Consider the following 19,874-nt stretch of genomic DNA (forward strand, 5'->3'; position numbering starts at 1 on the left):
AGAGGTACAATAAAACTCCAATCAACCTAATATCAAAAATTAAAATTGAAAAAAAAAGTTAAATAAGGAAAAGAAAAAAAAATTAAATCAATCGAGTTAACTCATCAAACCTGTAATCCATGTCATGAGAGTGTGATAACTTAATAAAAAATAAATTTAATATTAAATGATAAAATTTTAAAAATAATTGAAAAAAATCAAAAAATAAAAGATAGAAAAAAGAAGCAAACCATAATAGTACGTACAATAATAATAATTTGTTATTGAATCCTGCCTGCTGCTGGAACCTAAACGACACCGTACCGTTTTCATTTGACATCTTTGTTTTGGTTAGAAACGATGACGTTTAAGACATTTCCGGATCTAAACACCACATGCTAAATCCTGCATGCTGCTCTGCTGGAACCTAAACGACGCAGTTTTTAGCTGAGTGGTTAGAAACGATGACGTTTACGGCTTGTCTGGATCTAGACGCCACATGAAAAGATATTATCAATTTTTGCCTTTAATGGTCAAACTAGGATGTTACCTTTCTGTTTTAAACTGCTTGAATAATGGACTTAAGAATTGAGATCTCAGAGGCCATACCAGACACCAGTATTGTGCATTCTGTTATATTTTTTCCCCTCCGCGCGTGATAAATGGAGCACACCATGCTATACGCAAAACAACAGCAACAAAGCTTCTCTTTTCTTCTGTATTGATTGCTTTGCCCACAAAAACTCAGCAGACCAACCTCCCACGTGCTATTCACCCTGCATAATTGCAACGGCTCCCGCCATATCTTTCTAGCAATAGTACAAGTGAAGAAAAGATGATCATGATCCTCATTACCAATATTAAAGAAAACATTAAGAGTCGAATTAAGAACACTGTAGTTAAATTCTTGCAGTCATGATATAGCGATTATGTGGGTACAGATGCTGATTGCAGAGCCCCTTGAACGCAAGTTACTTCACGATGGAAGCTGTCTCTGATCACCGTTGATCTGTGTTTTTTACAATAAATTGCGGCTTTGTTATAGCTTTCTCCGTAGCATGTACTGAAAACCCCAAAATGCCATTTTCATGCTAATTTTGTTTCAGTAGAGCTTAGAATGCAAGGAAACCATTGGTTTCCCCAGATCCAGAGGTTTTTTCAGCAGCCTCACCTCAGATTTAGGACTTATAGTACAGATCTGGAGCCAAGAAGTGCCTCTTTTGGCTATAAAAGTTTGGTAACAATCCCCATTCTTTGGCTATGGATATCTCATTATCTGAAACAAAAGGGGGAGTCTTCTATGACTCTTGGCTGCAGAAGGATTTATGAAATTGCTTTACGTTTTCATTTTACACATGATTTAGTTATTCTTTTGAATTCAATTCGTCAGCAAAACTTCTGAAGAGGAAACACATTAGAAGTGGGGTAAAAGAACATGGAAAAAGAAGTTTTGTATGGAAAGGTCCAGTAGCAAACATGCCATCTGGTTGTGGATCCTCACAACTATTTCTCGTTTCTATCTAAGCATTTTTCTTTAAATCCTATACAGGGTAATTTAAGCAATTAACAAAGTATTCCAAAAGAGAAACAAAGATTTAGGGATAAGGTCACTTTGCACATGGCTTTTGGCTGTCTGTGGTGACTGGTGAGGATCACGCACTGAAGAAGAAATTCTAAACTCTATACGTACTTCAAGAAGGCCCTGATGATTACAGCATCAGATCATCTCCAAGTTCATTGATAACTTTCTCCACTTTCGATAGCATATCTGGCAACGAGAAAAGAAAAATTGTGACAAATAACCAAAATAGTTTCCGTAAAGAAAGTGTTTACTCAAGTGCAGATATCACTAGCTCTCCAATTTGGTTTCTTTGCAAGGCCTAGTCCAAGCTAATAACTCTAAGCTAATGGCGCTCAGCGAGCTCCAAACAAGATGAAAAAATGGGATAACGTTAGGATATTATAATAAACTAGCTTAGGATGCTAATAAGCTTAAGTGGAGAGGACCAACAAGTATTCTCAGAGCAAACTTCCTTAAGCATGCTGCAATAATAAGAATGGACGCGTGCCTTGGAAACTGGGAGCTCATAGAAGATAGATTCTAATTTGAGTACACTGAGAATTTAAATTACCTTGGAAGGAAGAATCCTCCATGTATTTCTGCAAGAAAGCAAGATTATTATCATAATCACTGTGGTGTATTGTATAACAGCAAGAACAGGAAATAATAAGCTCAACTTAAGAACAGGAAATGATTATTATCGTTATTATTTTGGAAGTGTCAAAAGTGTTTCGTCCAATCCAAATCAAGATAAGCTCCAAAGCACCACTATCTATTTCTAGCAACTAGGCATTCATATAGATGTGACAAAAAGTAAGAGAGAGCTACCATAATTTGGGATTTGAGATCGATTGCATGAGATGAACTTGGCTGGCCTGCAGAGAGAGCATTTCAGGTAAGGGAAAAAAACATCAGTGAATAGATTAATGAACGAAAACCATCAAATTACATCAGTGACAGCCTGTATACCTTGTTTGACCTCAGAGCAGCAGTCGAGCAGTAATGACGTAAAGCTGGGAGGCATGACTGGAGAAATTCCTTCATTGTTGTGATTCAGAGATTTTTCCGTACTCAATGATGCTTGTTCAGCTTCCTTGTTCCAACTCAATTGAAGTTGAGGAGAATAATCTTGAACAGGACCCATCGTGCTCGATTCCTCCTCCACCCAAGCTCTACAGACAGTAAAGTTTGTAAATCTTCAGCGGAGTTGATCAATCAAGTTAGGCAATGACATACCTAGGTTTGTATCCATCAGTAGGCATGAACACAGATTGTGACGAAATCGCTGATTGAAAGTCGCTATCCAGACGTTCAGTTTCAATTGGATCCTCCAGGATAACCTGAAAACACAACCCAAACAAAAAAATAATAATTCAGCATTTCAAGGAGAGGAACTTAGCCATGAGCTTCATGATTTATTAACAACAATGATTTAAAATATCTTAACCGCCACCTTCAAAGCATTTATAAACGCTTCTGCTTCTGAAAAAGTTGAAAATCGAAAGCCAAACTTCTGGATCTGCAAACATGTGAAAGTTGAGCTACATTTTGACTTCAATTTCTATTCATGACAGGAAAAATCGAATATAATGTTACCTACCTCGTCAAGAGAATCCTTGAAGGTCACAAAGACGGCTCTGGTGCCCCTTGAAGGATATCCAGAAACGCACGAAACCTGAGGCCATGAGAAATGCAGCTTCCAAACATAGTGCTCTTCCTGCACCAACAAATTCAATTCATATTTAAAAAATCTGCAAATAATCCAAAAATAAACCAAATTATTCGATACTTTTAATCGATTGCTTCTAAAGGAAGAGTAAATACTACTGACAAGGACGGTGCCGTTTAAAGAGAGCCCGAGGATGGCGTCTTTGGAGTTGGATTGGTAGTTGAGGAGCTGGAGAGAGGCGGTAGCAGAGACGGAGGAGATCCAGGTGCCTCGGGTTGGGCGGCACTTCCGATTGTGAGGGAGGGGAATGAGAGACGGACACGTGGAAGGCAGAGAAGGATAGTTGATGAATCGAGAGAAAGTCACCTGCCATTGGTCTGTAGGAATGGCGGAGGGCACTCTTTGCTCTTCTTCACCACCTTCATGACCTATTATTGCTAGAGAAGATCCTGCCTCCATGTTTTTCATTCTGTTTTCTCGGTCTCCGCGCTTCTTCTTCTTCTTCTTTCAAATTAAGGGAGGGAAACTGGAGATTGTTGTTTGTTTCGTTTATTTTTTTCAAAAAACATTATTTGCTACTTATATACTACCAGTAAGTTCTCTTTTGTGCCTGATTTTTTTGTACCGGCTGGAAAGGCCCGTTATTATTAGCTCTTGATGACATGTTGTTTCTTAAAAATTAAAAAAAGAAAGAAAATAAATAAATGATATGGAAATGGAAATGGAAATGGAAATGGAAATATTTATAAATAAAATAATATTAAATTAGTTATAACCAACATTAGTTAAGAAATTAATTAATAAATAAATAAAATCACTATAATTATTTAATTCATCTAGTAAAGTCAAGGAAAATAATTTATAATTTATTAATATATATATATATATATATAAAAGAAAAAATATTTACTTTTTCATAAATAAACAAAAATAAAATAACTATAATTTAAAATGAACTTGGATTATTATATGCTATTAAGTTAATTCAAGAGTCATCATATAAATCTATATCAATTGTTTTTATTAAAATATTAATATGTTTTAAAATATATTTTATAATCTATATTATCAGATTTGAATTTATTAAATTAACTAAATTATAAATTAATTAAATGTAACCGAGTGAATATTTTTTTAATTTAATTTAAAATTTAATCTAGATGATGAATTTTTTAAATAACTATACTTATATTTGTCTGTAATGTTTGTTAAATTAATATATTTTTAGATATTTTTTAATTATTTTAATATTAAAAATAAAAAATTATTTTAATATATTTTTAATTAAAAATTAAATTTAAAAAACTTCACAAAACATCATCTCAAATTGTTTTCAGTCCGATTTAGCAAAACCTAGAAAGCCACGCCCAGATCGCATTTGAATACTCCACCTGTACATCATTAAATTAATATTATCGTTGAAATTAAGCACATCTCTGCAATTTTTTATTGTTTGGCAAAGTTGTTTGCATTTTTTAAATCAAAGTATCAAACCACCCGCTCTTTGTAATTTCTCTTAATTTAATCATTTTTCTTTAACTCTTTTTTTAAAAAGCCGGAAGGAAGAAAAAAAATAGACAACCATGAAATCTCTACTGAGTCCACAACCTTCTCTCCCAACTCACATCACCGAACCTCGAACCAATCTCTCCCGTTCAAAAGTCACTTCCTCTCTAAGATTCGATCGTGACCGTTGGATTGGACGGAAGAAGTGTGGTTTGACTTTGAGCGCTGTGCTGGACCCTGCAACAATTGATCAATTTGGGATTTCAGAATCCGAATTCGTAAATCCAGCTGTTTCCACTTCCTATCGGAGCTCCAAGTTGCCGAAACCCAACCAGACGGTCCTTGATGCTCAAGCTAGGGTTTGCACTGGTCCCACCCAGACCAAGCCTCTCAACGAGGACCAGGCTTTTAAAGTTTTCGATACCATTTTAAGATCCGGTGAGCTCATAATATTCTCTTCGCTCTCTCTCCCTCTCTTTTTTCGGTTTTTTTTTTAAATATTTTTATTCAGTTTAATATGATTTTATAATTATTAATTTAAGTTAGCGTATTTAGATAGACTGAATTTTGTATTAATTTTTGTTAGCTAGAGGGGAATTAAAAGATGAAGAGCAAGTTTCGAAAGCGCAACTTGGGGCATTTTTTGCTGCGATGACAATTCGTGCGAATGCCTTTCCAGAAGCAACCCAATGGAGTGAAGGTGAGAAGCATGCAGTGAGCAATTTTTGGCCCCACCTAGTTCGAGCGCTACCATCGGATGTAATCTTCATTGCCGATCCTGAAGGCTCAATAATGGGAGCTGGAAGTTCGATTGGGCCCCAATATGTTGGGAATGGTACGAGCGATATGAGATTGGTTGGAGCCCTTAGGGAGGTTTTGGCAGGTGGTCACCTTGGATATGAGGAAGTCCAAGGTGTTCTAAGAGATGTTCTTCCTTTTACATTTGAAGATAACAAGTGTTCCTCTGGAGTTAGTGAGACGTTGCTTTCGGCTTTTTTGATTGGCCAGCGTATGAACAGGGAAACCGATCGTGAGTTGAAGGCGTATTGCCTTGCATTTGATGATCAACTTGGTAGGTTTTGATTTATTCATTAGTTTTTTCACGTGCTGGATTTTAAGTGATGAATGGTTTAAATTAGCCTATGTATCTTTTTCTTGTTTAATGCAATTCTCAGTTGGGCATTAGGTCTCGCACCAGTTGCTGATGTTAGATCATTGACTCATTACGGTGAACCTTATGATGGAAACACTCGTTTCTTTAGGAGCACATTGTTTGTTGCTGCTGTTAGATCCTGTTATGGCGAATCTTCCTTGCTTCATGGTGTGGAGTGGATGCCACCTAAGGTCAGCCTTCTGCTTATTAAATGTTGCAGTGTGTTTGGTTAAAATTAAAATTTATCTGGTCCCTAATTTTAAGGTGATGTTGATGATCTCTCCTGTGAATTTATGCTTCCAATTGCAAGTCCTTTTGGAAGTAACAATGACAAAATGACTTGTTCTTAATATTTCTGATATTGGCGTATTCATTACCTGTAGTGGAAATTACTTCCAATGAAACTTTTTTTTTAGATGCTGAAAAAAGTATGGTAATACTATCTGCTTTCACAAGTTACGGAACTCACCGCATCCCTTTTCTTGATTATTTGATGGGTCTAGTATTGTCTTTAGGGAGGCATAACAGAAGAACAGATGCTGAAGTTTATGGGAGCAAATACAAGATTGACTCCTTTGCAGGCTAAAGAGCTTCTTGAGGTCTGTCACATTCTAATTACACAGTGCTACTTTACATTTGTCTCCTTGCTGTGCTGAAACTTTGTAACTGTCATTTCAGGATGAGGAGCTTGGTTTTGCCTACATAAGTCAGCGTGAAGCTTGCCCATCCCTGTATGCAATCTAACCACGTACATCTATTTCAACCCTTCATCTCCCTTCTTCCTTGCATGGATAGATATCTCCATCATGCCTGTTTTATCCTTTCCATGATTTTTTTGTTTTCCATTTTGCAGATATTCATTGATTGGGCTGAGGGAGCACATAAAGAAACGTCCCCCTCTGGCAACAACTGAAAAGGTTCAACAATTTGTGAAGGTGGGTCATGTTGTATATCACTATATTGATTGGCATATTTGTTTATCCGCACATCCAGACGGTCCTCTTTTCTTCTCTAAGAACACTTTGTTAGGTAGCACTTTATGCTAATAAATTTCTGTTTGCAACACCCTTGAAACGTACAGCGACTTAACATTTTTGGAAGGAGCTTGTTTTGCTCTTGTTCTGTGTTTGTTGTAGTTGTTTTCTAAGATAATTTAGAGATGGACGAAGGAAGTTGCAAAGATGAGAGGGAAAAAAGAAGAAAAAGAAGAAAGAAATGTTTTGAGATGAAGTGATAATTCATTACTTATTTCACTAGCTTACATCACACACACACACACACACACACAAGAAAAAAGTATAAAAATTACTTTACTACCCTTGCCTTTACACTTTAAATAATAAATGTTCCTAACAACACTCCCCCTCAAAGCAAACCCAACCAATGGTTTTTGGTGGGACAATATAGGACCAAGTTCTTGTAGGAACTCCATTGGAGTTCTGAACTTAAGAACTCTTAGTGGCATCTTATTAATGAGATATGTTGCTCCAAGAACTGCATCTCCCTGGTAGGTTTTGGGCAAATTCCTTGTGAACATTAGAGATCTGGCAGATTGTAGTAAGTGCTTGTTCTTTCGCTTAGCTAAACCATTCTGATTTGATGTATTTACACAACTAGTTTGATGAAGAATTCCATGTTCCAGCATATAGCTTTGAAAACCTCCTTCCATGTACTTTGTACCATTATCACTCCTTGAGATCTAAAATTTAGCATTAAACTATGTAGAGATCTTGTTATGAAGCCTCATAAAGCAAGAGAACACTTCACTTTTATTATGCATCAAATAAACCTAAATAGTGTGACTATAACAATCAATAAAAGTAACAAACCACCTATAACTAGATAAGAAAACAGCTGGACTAGGACCCTAAACATCTGAGTGAACCATAAAACGTTTACTACTTCTATTATTAGTTGAGGAATAAGTAGCTATATATGCTTAGCTAATTCACACGCATCACAATATAAGGTTTTTGTAGTAGATTGCTTAGATAATGCTTTGGAAAAAGCTTTCTTGGAACTACAAAAGATGAATGCCTCATTCGATTATGCCATAAAAGTAATTCTTGATTGACTTCTTTAAAGATGGTCACCAGCCCATGTTTGAACTCACTTGTGTTTCCTAAACCAACAAAACCAACTTCTAACAAATATAAGCCATCATCCACCCTACCAAAGTCAATCACTTTCTTTGTCTTTAGGTACTTGAACACATAATGAGTAGAGTAGAATGAGATTTTACACTCAAAATCTTTAGTTATTTTACTAATAGATGGAAGATTAAAAGAGAACTTAGGAACATGAAAAACTGAGGTTAAAGATAAACTTGGGAACCATCAACTATATGAGCTTTATCTTTACCCGAGAAAAGATTGTAAGATGAAAAAAATTTTGAAGACTGAGTCATGTGATCATTAGCTCTTGAATCTATCACCTAATGATCAGAATAAAAAATGTTGGAAGAATTAAAAGCTATCATTAGCATACCTACATGTGCGAAGTTGGATGAAGAGGAAGGATCAAGCTTGGCTATAAGATGTCTAAGCGTCTAAATCTTTTTCTTGGACAAAGTTGGGGGGTTTAATTGACTATCAAGAATTGAACTCTCAATTATCTTCGGTTATCTCTAACACAAGTGTTTGTGTTCTAGGAAAACCTATTATTTTCCCACCTTGTTCTTTTAAAGGACATCTATGTAACTGTCAGCATGTCTCCCTAGTATGTTTGGTTCGTCCACAATAATCACACTTCATTTGTGCTTTGTCAGCTAACCTTGGTTCACTAAGACTTGTAAATCCCCTAATAAAGTTATTTGATTGGAGTTAGGAATCATGGTTGATCTCGAATGAGTCAACATTGCATTTCTCCTACTTTCCTCTTGTTGAACATGAGAATATGTCTGCCTCAAGGAAGGGAAAGGCTCTCTCCCCAAAACCTGAACTCTAATATGGTCATATTCAATGTTTAACCCAACTAGGAAGTCATAGACATATTCCTTGTCAATGGAAACTTTATTGCATCACTTGGACAATATGCCTGGAATCATGGTAGAAGCCTAACTCTTGCTACAAACTACTCAGTATTGCATAGTATTAGGCTACAAACATGTCATGTTGCTTGGTATCATGAACCTTTTTTCATATCTCATAAGCCTGAGCATCATTATCCAATTGTGAGTACGTCTGGCTGGTAGCATTCCATATTTTTGAAGCAAAATCTAATAAAAGATAACCACGAGCAATCAAAGGTTGCATAGAGTTGATGAGCTAGGACATGACTAGAGAATCTCTAGCTATTGTTCTCTTCTCTTCTCCTGTGATGTACCCATACTATCCACGTCCCTTGATAAACAACAAACAAGATCGGGACCAAGCTAAATAATTATTTTCATCTAGTTTGAAATGGCTGATTTAGAGGGTAGAATTCTCATTCACAACTCCAACCTGACTCCCACTACTATCACCAGAGGCAAGATTGATTTTATCAACTGAATTCTTTTGTCATATTCACAACACTACCAAGAACTATATATCTAATTAGTCTCTAATTGACAACCATTTTATATGAAATTGACAGCTCAAACAACAACAATTATCGGTGAGACATTAGGGCTTTTGTTCATGAAGTCAAGACATTTTTCAATCTAAACATTGTGGTGATGTTGTGCTGACATCAGCATTGTGTTTTGCTGATGTTAGCAAAACAGTTACTCTCCCTTCAGAACAATGTTGATGCTTGAACTCGCTAGATTTGTTTGTTGTGCTTTGATACCAAGTTGTTTTCTAGAGATGGATGAAGTTGGAAAGATGAGAGGGAAAAAAATAGAAGAAAAAAGGAAGAAAGAAATGTTTTGAAGTGAGAGTTTACATCAACCCCCCCCCCCCCCACACACACACACACTGTGTGGAAAGAGTATAAAATTATTTTACTACCCTTGACTCTCACTATAAATAATAAACGCTCCTAACAACAGTTGTTCAGGCATTTTAATTTCTATAGTAATTAATATGCAGGGAATCTTATATTATGTATGTCATCTGTATAATTACAGCCTCTACTTTTCTTCCTCAACAAAAGTGGTGTTTATTTTGGTGTGTAACTTTTCAATTGTGTTTTTCTGAATAGGCTCGGGGGAGAGAAGCAATTGTTACTGGGTTTTATCATGAAGGCTATGAGGAGCCTCTTTTAATGCTTATGAAAAGAAGAGGTGTTCATTCTGGTTTGGTGGTGAAGGTATGGACTATGCATTTGCCATTGAACTCATAGGTTTCCCATATATTTACCATAATAAATCTGTCTTAAGAGAGACTTTTGATTTGAAAACAAGGAGTACAGTTTTCTGAAATGGTTTGCGTGAATTTGTTATTTATCTTTGGAGTATCATCAACTGAGTAATCAAAAGGAACTACTTGTACTTTCTCACTGTGGGGTGTTTAATTTAGGGCGAGGAAGGGGCCCTCTCAATGACAACAAAATTCCGATCTGCGAATGCATCAAAAGGACTTCCTGTGAACTACTGTTCAGGCTTTCGTTCATTGGGCATGGATTCTGCTTTTGAACTTGATGGTATTTGTTCATGTGTCTTTCTTACTTCCTATGAATGATTGTGGTCTTGTTAGTTTGTTCACGTGCTCATTTATTTACAGTCTCATAATAGAATGTGTATGCTTTGGTTGCACACACAAGAAAAAGAACTAATGCCCCACTCAAATATCTTGACTGAAATACCTTTAAATTGTATTTTCCATAGAAATAGTGTTTTTACTTATTTATATTTGACCTTCAAGTTTTGGTGATGATGATGTGGCTAAGATAATAACTAATGCCGTGATCTTAGCAAGTGCTCATATGTCAGTACTAGTGGACTGAGCGTGTCAATCTTCAAGCATTAAAATTGAAGCGTTTACTTATGATTTTTCAGGGGTGTCACGTCAGAATTTCAAAACTGAAGTTAATGCCAAGGACTTCGGTTTTGAACCCACTGATACTCCAAGAACTGATAGATCTGTAAGTTAAGTTTGTGATTATTTTCTTATATCTTCTTTGGTTGTCTTATCCTCCGAGATTGTGATTGATGGTATTGCTAATGCACACCGCTTGTCCAGTAGCGCATTGTTTAAAACTATTGATCTTTTTTTCACCAGAGGAAGAACTGGATGGTTCAAGGGATTTCACTAATCATGTCTCATGAGAACTATTTATTTATGGATTACAAATTTCGTTAAAAAACCCACAAAAAGAAAAGAGTTTACATTCTCTCACACACAGGCTGTATGCAAGAAAATACCTAAATTATAACATACGAACCATATAGCCTTTGGGTACTGTTTTCGAGTGCAGATCTTTTTTATTTTGCTTTCTGCTTTCAAGTATTTATGATGCCTTTACTTTAGGAAAAGAATTGCATCAGTCCAGGTTTTATGATCCTATATGTGTCTCTCTCTCTCTCTACATGTATAGAGAGAGAGTCTGCCCACCAAACCGCTCCTTGACATGGCAATCCAATTCCTGCCGCGGCAGCACTGAATCAAACGCACAAATCCTCATTTCAAGTTCAACAAACGAAACGTCACCACATGATTGACTGATGCACGCTGGCTTCTCTCTCTTCCAAACTCCTGTAGCCTTTTTTTTTTCCTTTCTCACAAGCCTTGCATTATGATACATTTTGTTTTTTTTTTTCCTGATAATAGGTCTCCAAGAATATAGAGTTGGGTTTAGGAGCTCTCCATGGCCAGAAAGGACCAGCATATGATCGAATTGTCTTAAATGCTGGAATGGTGGATCACCTGCTAGGATGTGATGGTGCAGAAGATGTATCTACAGCACTGGATAGAGCCAGGGAGGCCATTGATAGTGGTAAAGCTCTTAAAAAGCTGTTAAATTACATAAAGGTCTCGCAGAAAATGAGGTGAAGGATGACCAGCTGGTGCATCTGATGAACATGGGAAAGCAATAATTACTGGCTTGAGAAGAAATGAAAAACACATTACAGGATTTCCTGTTTCCATGCGTTTTTCCCTTCATCTATCTTGACCTTGTTATTTTCTTTTCTTTTCCTTTCCCTTCATTTATCTTTACCTTGTATAAACCTTGCTGTGGCCAGAGGAAAACGAAGCATGCTTCTGGAATAAACTGGTCAAGTCACCCAAGCATATTTCATTTGTTTTTTCTTCTTATTTTCTTGTAACATGAACATCGGATTAATAAAGTTGTGTTTTTAGTTTTTTAACTCTCGGTGATGGGAAATTACAGCTATTTGGAAAAATGATTTATCATAGTAGTGATGAAACTCGAAAAATTTTATAATGCTTAAAGAATGATAAATGGTATCATATTAATTATTTTTTCATCTAATTTTTATGAAAAAATACATATATTAAAGAGAGAAAATTATGACTAATATAAAGTAGTAAAAATATCTTCATCTAAATATCTTTCTTACTAGTATTTATTTTTTTTATAAAAAAATACATTTATAATAAAACTAATAAAATAACACTAGTGTAAACACAGTAAAATTATTCAATAAAATTAAAAAAACATCTTTATTGCACAGCTCAAAAGGCTAAAAACAGTGCTCCTCTAGAAATAACACAAGTGTTCCCCATAGCAGACTTAACTTTTCCCTCCGAAGTCCAAACATAAAACTTAAAAGACTGATGGTGATCAACAAGTGAAATTTACAAATTGCTTATTGAGGTGAAAATCCTACTTGAAAACTTTATTCTGCCTGGAAGTTCCTGTTCTCATAGTTTTTCAAAGACCAAAAACTTGACATCAATCCCACATGTCAAGATGAATGAAACATTAGTAAAACTGGAGGAGAAAAAAGAATTGAAAAATGAAAAGAGAAAAGAGGTGAAAACAAAATCGAAACTCTCATTATCAGCAGTTCTCACTGCTTTGACAGACACCATCAAGATGATCAGGGGAATTAGAACAACTGCCCGATTTGAAGGGCAGCTGCTATTGAACCGGCAAGACTTAGAACTTCAAATGGCGGTTTGTTCATCACTTCCTTCACCGTCAATGGGCATGAGTCTGTAATCCAGAAGTAGGTTAGCCCTGCCCCTGGGTGGCCTGCATAAAAACAAGAGAAACAGTCGAAAAGGGAAGAGGAAAAAAGCATAGAGAGAAGGATTAGACGATCGAACTTTGGAAGAAATATCATTTGATCAGTTCCATCTCAATTCTCAAAAGCAAACAGGAAGGATACACAAGTTCAAAGGCATCGATGAAATTAGAAAGGCAAATCACCATGAAAGTTAGTTAGAATGGTATTTCGGAAAAGAAAAATCCTACATAGTTCTTACGAAGGTTTCTCACTTCATGATGGGGCGGGCGCATCAGTGTCAGTAGCCCAGACCCACCTGCAATTTGGTGTCCTGGAGTGGTATCATGCAGTGCCGAATAGCACTACAAAGTTTGCACACAAAATTTCTGCTTGTGCAAAATTACTCTTTGAAAACCCACATGCTTATTGTCTATAGAAAGATGATGATGCGTAAGATACAAGTTCTTAATGGAGAAATTATCAGAAGAACCAAGGGTAAAAACAACGGCCACATCGGCTTTATGGCAACACACCAGTGTCACTGCCCCAAGAGACTTGCAAATTTGGACTGGCATTCCCACAGCATCAGAAAGAGGACCTAATCTTCGGTTCAATAATCCCAGAGTAGTTGCAGTTGGACCCGGAATCAATTAAAAGCCGTTTCATTTACATAAACAAGAGGTAGCTTTTAGTTAAGGTTTCGGAACAGAAAAGATAAGAGATAGTAAAAACAGAAATGTATTTGTTAAAAAAATAAAAAAATAGATATAAAAATAAATGCCTCAAGGGCAACATTTGTGTGAATTTTTATACTTTGAGTGAATTTTTATTCTTTGAGAACAAAAGTGCAGAAGAAACATGTTTCGAGAGACAATAATTATTGTTTCTTATTATTAAAATATCATTCTAAAAAACTCATAATTCTAAAATTGTCCAACACATATAAAGATAAAAATAATTATTTTCGCAATTTTAAAATCCAACTCGGGAATTGATCCATGACAAGACCCGAGTATGGTTTGGAATGGTAAACCCAGGTTGATCCGAGTCAACGTAAAATAAAAATGATTGTTATCATAGTTTTAAAACTCGATTTCGGGTAAGGCTTGAGTCATAGGTCAAGGTTGACTTATTTTTATAAAAAAAAAGGAATCAAAGTAATCTTGTTTTGACCAAAAAAAAGATTTCAAAAAAAATCAAAGGATTTTTTACCCGTGTTTTATCTCAGATCAACCAAAGCTTTTAACCAAGCCAGATCAGGTCAATTCTTCCTTTGTTTTTTCTTAAACCCAGATTGGTCCAAATTCCGATCCCTAAGTCAACCCGCCAGGCTAGTCCTAATTTTATAACTAGAGTTACTATAATATTATTAATTTCAACACTCAATATAAAATTAAAGTAAAAAAAATATATCTAATCAATTTTATTTAATCTTATCAACCATAACCAAACACAATACAAAGACAATCATTTTGTCTTGTACACTACTAGCAACCACAATTTTGTTCTCGTCTCATTTTTTTGTCGTCTCTATTGTTTGTCTTTTTTGTCCCGGAACAGTAACCAAATATTACCTTACAAATACTCTAAATAGTGTGGGGAAATATTGTCCCCTCATGTTGTGGTATAAGACTTATGGGCAATATGAATTAACTGTGCCCGTGAGTGTTTTTTTCATCCATTTTTTTTAATGTTGCCCATTGAATGATTGATTGAAGGCCAATTTGGCAAAAATTCTCAGGAAAAAGTAAAATCAATAGACAAAAGACTAAAATGAAACATGTTGGGAAGATAAGTGGTGTTATAATTTTTTTGTGAAATGTTCACCTTAGTCCTAATTCTTTACTAATTATATGAATTGGATCCCTTCAATTTTTTAAGTTTCAGCAAAAATCAATTTTCATCTAAAATTTTATTTTTTTTCCCTAGTTTGAGAGAGAAGAGAGAACATTACTGAATTCCAGTAGTAGAGAGAAAAATGACGTTGACATCAATCCTAACCATCAAAACGATCGATCTTTATGTCAAATTTCCATATGATAAGGGAAGTTCCACTTAAGTGTTTATTTTACCTTGAAAGTGCCTAAAAAACATAAATTATTTATTTTTAATAATATTTATAACATGTGTAACCTTACATAATATTTTTATTTTATTTTATTCAATTAATTTTATGTGTCTATTTCTATTATCATTTGATTAAATAGAAATTAGATTTTGATAAACAAAGTCATTATACACAACCGAATTGAAGCCTGTGTTGTAAGGTCAAATATCTTTATTTATAATGTTTTTGGTAGCAAAAAACAAATATCTATCCCACAGCAAAGCAAGTGTCAAATGGCTAATATATATAAATGCAGAAATCAATTATGAGAAGATATAGCAATAGATTATAAGAATTTCTTTTTTAAAAAAAGAGATTATTTTGAGAACACTGGTATGTTTATTAAATTTAAAATGAAGATCTACCATTTCCAGTTTTATTGCCACAAGAAAAAGGTAACCGTGGAGAAATAATTTTGTTTTCATTTTCAACACATCTATAAAACATCATGTCAGCTTGCCAACAAAAGGAAAAGGAAAAAACAAGTCAGTAAAATTTAAAATATAAATGACTACATGCATGCTGTACCTCCATTATCAGATTCAAAGCGCTCCCACGATCTATTTGGAAAAATCCCATGAGTCACGTAGGCACTTATTTTTGCCGCTCCATGGTTAGCCAATATTTTCTACAATACATGAGGACCATGAGAATGGATCAGCAAATATTTTCTTTGAAGCTATATATACAGTAATAAATGAAAAGGAAAAGGTATGAAACATACTTTTTAGAGATGCTGGGGACTGTGCAATGAACTTTAAAATAAAAAGGCATATATGATTAGGTAAAATTGTCGATCACCCTAAGAATTCTCATGACCATCCAAACCCAAGTTCATATAAATTCATTTTCCAGTTTAATCCATATGAATAAAGCGGTTAAATTTTAGATAAAAATGATACTTTATATCTACTCATATTTGTAGGTTTAAGAAAACTCAACAAACTGTGTTGTATGAAATATTCCAAACCTGAAAATGAATCTTTATGGGATATTAAATACAATTAAAGATCTTAAGCATCTAATAATAGAACTAAAAAGTGCATAAATAAACTCAATGATATGTTAAAAGCAATATCTCAACCAACACATTCGTTTCAGAACTTAGTAGAGATGTTAGAAGATCTTTCCAGTTTCAAGACATAATAGAAATATCAAGAGATGTTTCTACAATTTACCAACACCTGGTGGAAACATATAAAAAATGCAACATGTTTATATGCTTTTTAAAGGATTCAAGAACACCCCGTTATAGCATGTCAGTACATATAGATGCAGCTGTAGAAAAAGAAGTTTCTGAATTACCTCGTTTGATTTTTAGTTCTAAATATTTTAGTTTTTTTGGTAAACCTAATCTATTTACTTGGAAATATTATTATTTTTTAAGACCTTTTTATTTAATTAAGAAATCAGGATATTAATTAAGAGGTTTCTCTTATGTGTGTTTTCCTTTTTCATATTTGGATTTCTATTTTCTATTTAGTTTAGAACTATTAGGGCTTTTGGTGCCTATAAAAGTAGCAGCTAATCCATGAAATTCAGGAGAACTTTTGATAATGCAATTGTAAGGATTTTGGTTTAATTTGAAGGCTACACCCTAGGGCATCCTCCCTCCCTCAGTTTTTTAACTCTGTAAATTCCTGATTTCCTTACAAAATCCTTGATCTCCAAACTCGGCTCACCACTGATCCTTTGGGATGCAAATTTAAATGAAGAGAATACTAAAATGAAAAATGAGTATCAAACAAAGTAGCTGATGAAAATCAACATGGAGAAAAGGGGATTGTGTAAAATTATTAGGCACCTGACATTCTACCAGAGTGCCACCCGACTGAACCAAATCATCAACAATAACAACATGACGTCCTCGAGGGTCTCCCTCCTTGATACGCACAATTCTTTGGTCACCTTCCCGAACTTTAGCACAAATGATCTACATATCGGAGAGCAAAAATTATGCAGGCAGCTCAATGCACATTAAAAGCAAGTATGGTGAAATAAGAAAGTGGAAGACATGAGAATCCCTGACATACAGATGGTGTGATGCATTGAATAGTACTTAGATGCACACCTTAAGCTGATATTGCTTGTAAAATGTATAAGATTCAATTAAATGACTCGTATATTGTCATCTCTAGAGATAAAGCAAATGGAGCATACCCATCCATTTTAATTATTTTCTACACAAGTTCTCCAAAAACATTTACTACAAAAACATGCTCAGCCCAATATAACTCCGAAAACTAAGCCACTGCTTGTCGACAGCTCAGTATGTCTAATCTGTAATAGCAGTGTTTCTTTTACATGGTTTTGACTCAGTCAGTGGTTGGGCCTGACTCCGTTTGTTCGGTTCGCTGAGCTTACCCACAGTTGGAAAGTGCTACAGAAGCTTATACAGTTAAGATAAAGCAGTAGCAACAATTTCAACATTCTTGGTGAACTCCAGTGGCATTATTTTAGGTTGTATAGTAGAATTCTTTATGTCGTTATGGACGTTCAAAAACTAAATTCCAGTATACACCTACTTTATGGAGCTCCTTTATGGGGAACAAATGCAAGAAGAGGGGTGTACATTCTTACATGAAATCTCATATTTATTACTAAGCAAAAGTGGATCACGATTTTCAACAAGACTGTAAGATGCCCAAAGATTTCTACCAAGAAAAGCAACCAGTTTCCAAATTCCAGTTCCATCGATCAATTATAATGGAGCAAATAAGGAAAACAGACAAGGAGAAGCGACATGGATATCTATGCTGACACTCGTTTGGATGCCCAGATGCATGAGAAACACATTCATGAGCAAATCATAGTGTCTGAGTAACACAGACAAGGTATTACCGTAGGGAAATGATGCAGTTGTTTATGAAATCGTTTCCATGCACCATCATCAGGAAAAGCAATTGCTATCTGAAAAGTGAAAAAAAATAGCATACACACCCTCAGAATGATGATTGCTTTAAATAAATAAATAACCAGAAAAAACATCAAAGTCTTACTTTGTCAGAATCAGGGAGCTCCTGAAGCCTATTTTTAAGCAAAGGTATTCCACTCTCAAAGCATGGTAAAATATTATCTCCGAAGTAGAACCTCTCCTAATTAGATGCAATAATAAACAAGAAAAACAAATTAATTGAGTCACAAAATTAACTCTTTCAAAAAAAAAAAAAAAGAATCGGAGCTTATTGACTTGCTACCAAACAATAGCAGCAGCAAAGCCCGGGGCAGGCTATGTAAATCCTTTAGCCTCGATCAAAAGCCAAATCCTTGCTGACTAACACAAACTCAAGAGAAAGGGAAGGAAAGGAAAGGAACCTGAAGAGCATGGATATCAAAAGTGACCAAGCTAGTAGGACCTCCCCTGGAAGTTGGTATATTGGACAAGATCCTAGCAAGAGTGAAGGCAGTGGCAACATCTCCTTCGTCCTCCATACGCTCCGAAGTTCCAGTGGGAAAAAAGGGAAGGACGAGGGTGAAGGAAGAAATGAACAATTTGGGCAAAGCGTATATAATTGAAAGCTGCTCAAATATTACTTTGGGGGAACTAAAAGAAGCCAGAAAGGCTACATGCTGACCCCTAATTCCTTGTGCATTTGGTATAAATAAATTCGGAAACCCATCATCAAATGTCCTGCAATAGCAATTAATAATAATAGTAGTAATAGAATTTATCAAACGAAAAACAAAAAAAGGGGTGGCAAAATGACCTCCAAGAGATGGAGCGGAGCTCGATTGAATCGGACTCGGCAGCGATTCGTTGAGCTAAGGGTTTGGTTTCAGCGCAGTAGAAAAGGCAAACCCTTTTGGAAGGAGAGGACTCCGATGAGGAGGAGGAGGCGGAGGGAATTGAAAAGGAGGAAGGAGAAGGAGAAGAGTTTTGGATCGAGTGAAGATGGTGATTGGTTGCCGCAGATACATACCCAGCACTCCAATTTTGGGCGTCGCACCTAATCCTAATACTAATAGTAGTCTGTGATTTGGTTTTGAAGAGGAGAGAAGGGAATTTGGGACATTTGTTGTTATAGATGTAACTATAGTAAGAAAGATTTTTGCGTGAAGCGGTGGAGGAGGAGGAGGAGGATTGGAGTGGTGGTGTTGCCGCCATATCTCAGTTATTGATTTTGTTTTACGTTGAATTGATCTCTCAAATTTCAGACATGGTTAATTAACAACTAGTTAGATTCTCTCTCTCTCCTCTCTCTACCTACCACAGTTTCCTGCTGATGCTATTCTGTGTTGGCCTTTTTTATCTTTACTTTTAAAATCATGGGCTTTTTTTATCTGTACTTTTAAAATCATGAACTCCTATGCAATTTAGGCGTTTTTCATCTACTTTTGTTTTGTATTTACGGTGAAATAAACACAGTAAAATATTTAGTAACAAATTAAATTATATTTTATATTATATAATTTATTAAAATATTGAGCTTGAAATATAATTTTTATACAGTAGTTTTTATATATTTTTTTAACTGAATTTTATAAAATGTTTATTATTTTTGCGTTTCAAAAACATTTTAAAATTTTTTATTTTATTTTATTGCTTCAAATTCATATATTTTTTGTGTTTTTAAATCATTTTGATGCGCTAATATCAAAAATAATTTTAAAAAAATAAAAAAATATTACTTTAATGCATTTACAAGTAAAAAAAACATTTTGAAAAGCAACCACACTTTCACCAAATATTTTATACATGTTTTTTGCTACATATAAACTTCAATCATAATTTTTACCAAACACGTATTTAAATTCAACTAACCACAGCTAACCGTATTTTTTAAAAACTTATTTTTTTAAACCACAACCACAAAAACTACCTCAAAAACAAATACACTCTTA

General features: G+C 35.0%; 3 protein-coding genes across 4 annotated transcripts; 1 reads left to right on the forward strand and 2 right to left on the reverse strand.

Moving 5' to 3' along the window:
* Positions 1-1,405: 1,405 nt before the first annotated feature.
* On the reverse strand, positions 1,406-3,815 carry LOC7460762 (protein POOR HOMOLOGOUS SYNAPSIS 1). The gene is made up of 8 exons (XM_002314567.4): positions 3,372-3,815; positions 3,141-3,257; positions 2,994-3,059; positions 2,777-2,880; positions 2,510-2,712; positions 2,369-2,415; positions 2,112-2,139; positions 1,406-1,747 (listed from the first exon to the last, which is right to left on the reverse strand). The coding sequence occupies exons 1-8, from the start codon at positions 3,675-3,677 to the stop codon at positions 1,689-1,691; spliced, it is 930 nt and encodes a 309-aa protein (XP_002314603.3). The 5' UTR covers positions 3,678-3,815; the 3' UTR covers positions 1,406-1,688.
* Positions 3,816-4,567: 752 nt separating this feature from the next.
* On the forward strand, positions 4,568-12,100 carry LOC7492383 (uncharacterized). 2 transcript variants are annotated; one of them, XM_024610370.2, is made up of 10 exons: positions 4,568-5,153; positions 5,302-5,787; positions 5,902-6,059; positions 6,384-6,467; positions 6,547-6,599; positions 6,722-6,803; positions 9,994-10,101; positions 10,311-10,434; positions 10,790-10,875; positions 11,262-11,555. In XM_024610370.2, exons 1-10 carry the CDS (start codon positions 4,793-4,795, stop codon positions 11,358-11,360), a joined length of 1,641 nt encoding a protein of 546 aa, XP_024466138.1. In that variant the 5' UTR covers positions 4,568-4,792; the 3' UTR covers positions 11,361-11,555. The 2 variants fall into 2 exon arrangements, with proteins under 2 accessions (XP_024466138.1, XP_024466137.2); XM_024610369.2 differs by lacking the exon at positions 11,262-11,555 and adding an exon at positions 11,562-12,100 and having other exon boundaries at positions 4,574-5,153.
* Positions 12,101-12,389: 289 nt separating this feature from the next.
* LOC7460761 (ribose-phosphate pyrophosphokinase 4) lies at positions 12,390-19,263 on the reverse strand. The gene is made up of 7 exons (XM_002314566.4): positions 18,740-19,263; positions 18,348-18,663; positions 18,032-18,127; positions 17,874-17,942; positions 16,837-16,965; positions 15,561-15,660; positions 12,390-12,951 (listed from the first exon to the last, which is right to left on the reverse strand). Exons 1-7 carry the CDS (start codon positions 19,135-19,137, stop codon positions 12,806-12,808), a joined length of 1,254 nt encoding a protein of 417 aa, XP_002314602.4. The 5' UTR covers positions 19,138-19,263; the 3' UTR covers positions 12,390-12,805.
* Positions 19,264-19,874: the final 611 nt, after the last annotated feature.

Source organism: Populus trichocarpa, chromosome 10 (genome assembly GCF_000002775.5).
Source record: "Populus trichocarpa isolate Nisqually-1 chromosome 10, P.trichocarpa_v4.1, whole genome shotgun sequence".
NCBI classification, from domain to species: Eukaryota; Viridiplantae; Streptophyta; class Magnoliopsida; order Malpighiales; family Salicaceae; genus Populus; species Populus trichocarpa.

Coding starts and splice junctions, on each gene's coding strand:
- LOC7460762 (XM_002314567.4), bottom strand. CDS start 3,677: ATGAAAAACATGGAGGCAGGATCTTCTCTAGCAATAATAGGTCATGAA. Junction 2,881..2,993: donor CGTTTATAAATGCTTTGAAG/GTGGCGGTTAAG, acceptor TTGTGTTTTCAG/GTTATCCTGGAGGATCCAAT. Junction 2,713..2,776: donor ACTGATGGATACAAACCTAG/GTATGTCATTGC, acceptor TACTGTCTGTAG/AGCTTGGGTGGAGGAGGAAT.
- LOC7492383 (XM_024610369.2), top strand. CDS start 4,793: ATGAAATCTCTACTGAGTCCACAACCTTCTCTCCCAACTCACATCACC. Junction 6,468..6,546: donor AGGCTAAAGAGCTTCTTGAG/GTCTGTCACATT, acceptor CTGTCATTTCAG/GATGAGGAGCTTGGTTTTGC. Junction 10,876..11,561: donor CTCCAAGAACTGATAGATCT/GTAAGTTAAGTT, acceptor TCCTGATAATAG/GTCTCCAAGAATATAGAGTT.
- LOC7460761 (XM_002314566.4), bottom strand. CDS start 19,137: ATGGCGGCAACACCACCACTCCAATCCTCCTCCTCCTCCTCCACCGCT. Junction 17,943..18,031: donor AGCTCCCTGATTCTGACAAA/GTAAGACTTTGA, acceptor TTCACTTTTCAG/ATAGCAATTGCTTTTCCTGA. Junction 15,661..16,836: donor GCACTCTGGTAGAATGTCAG/GTGCCTAATAAT, acceptor CATGTATTGTAG/AAAATATTGGCTAACCATGG.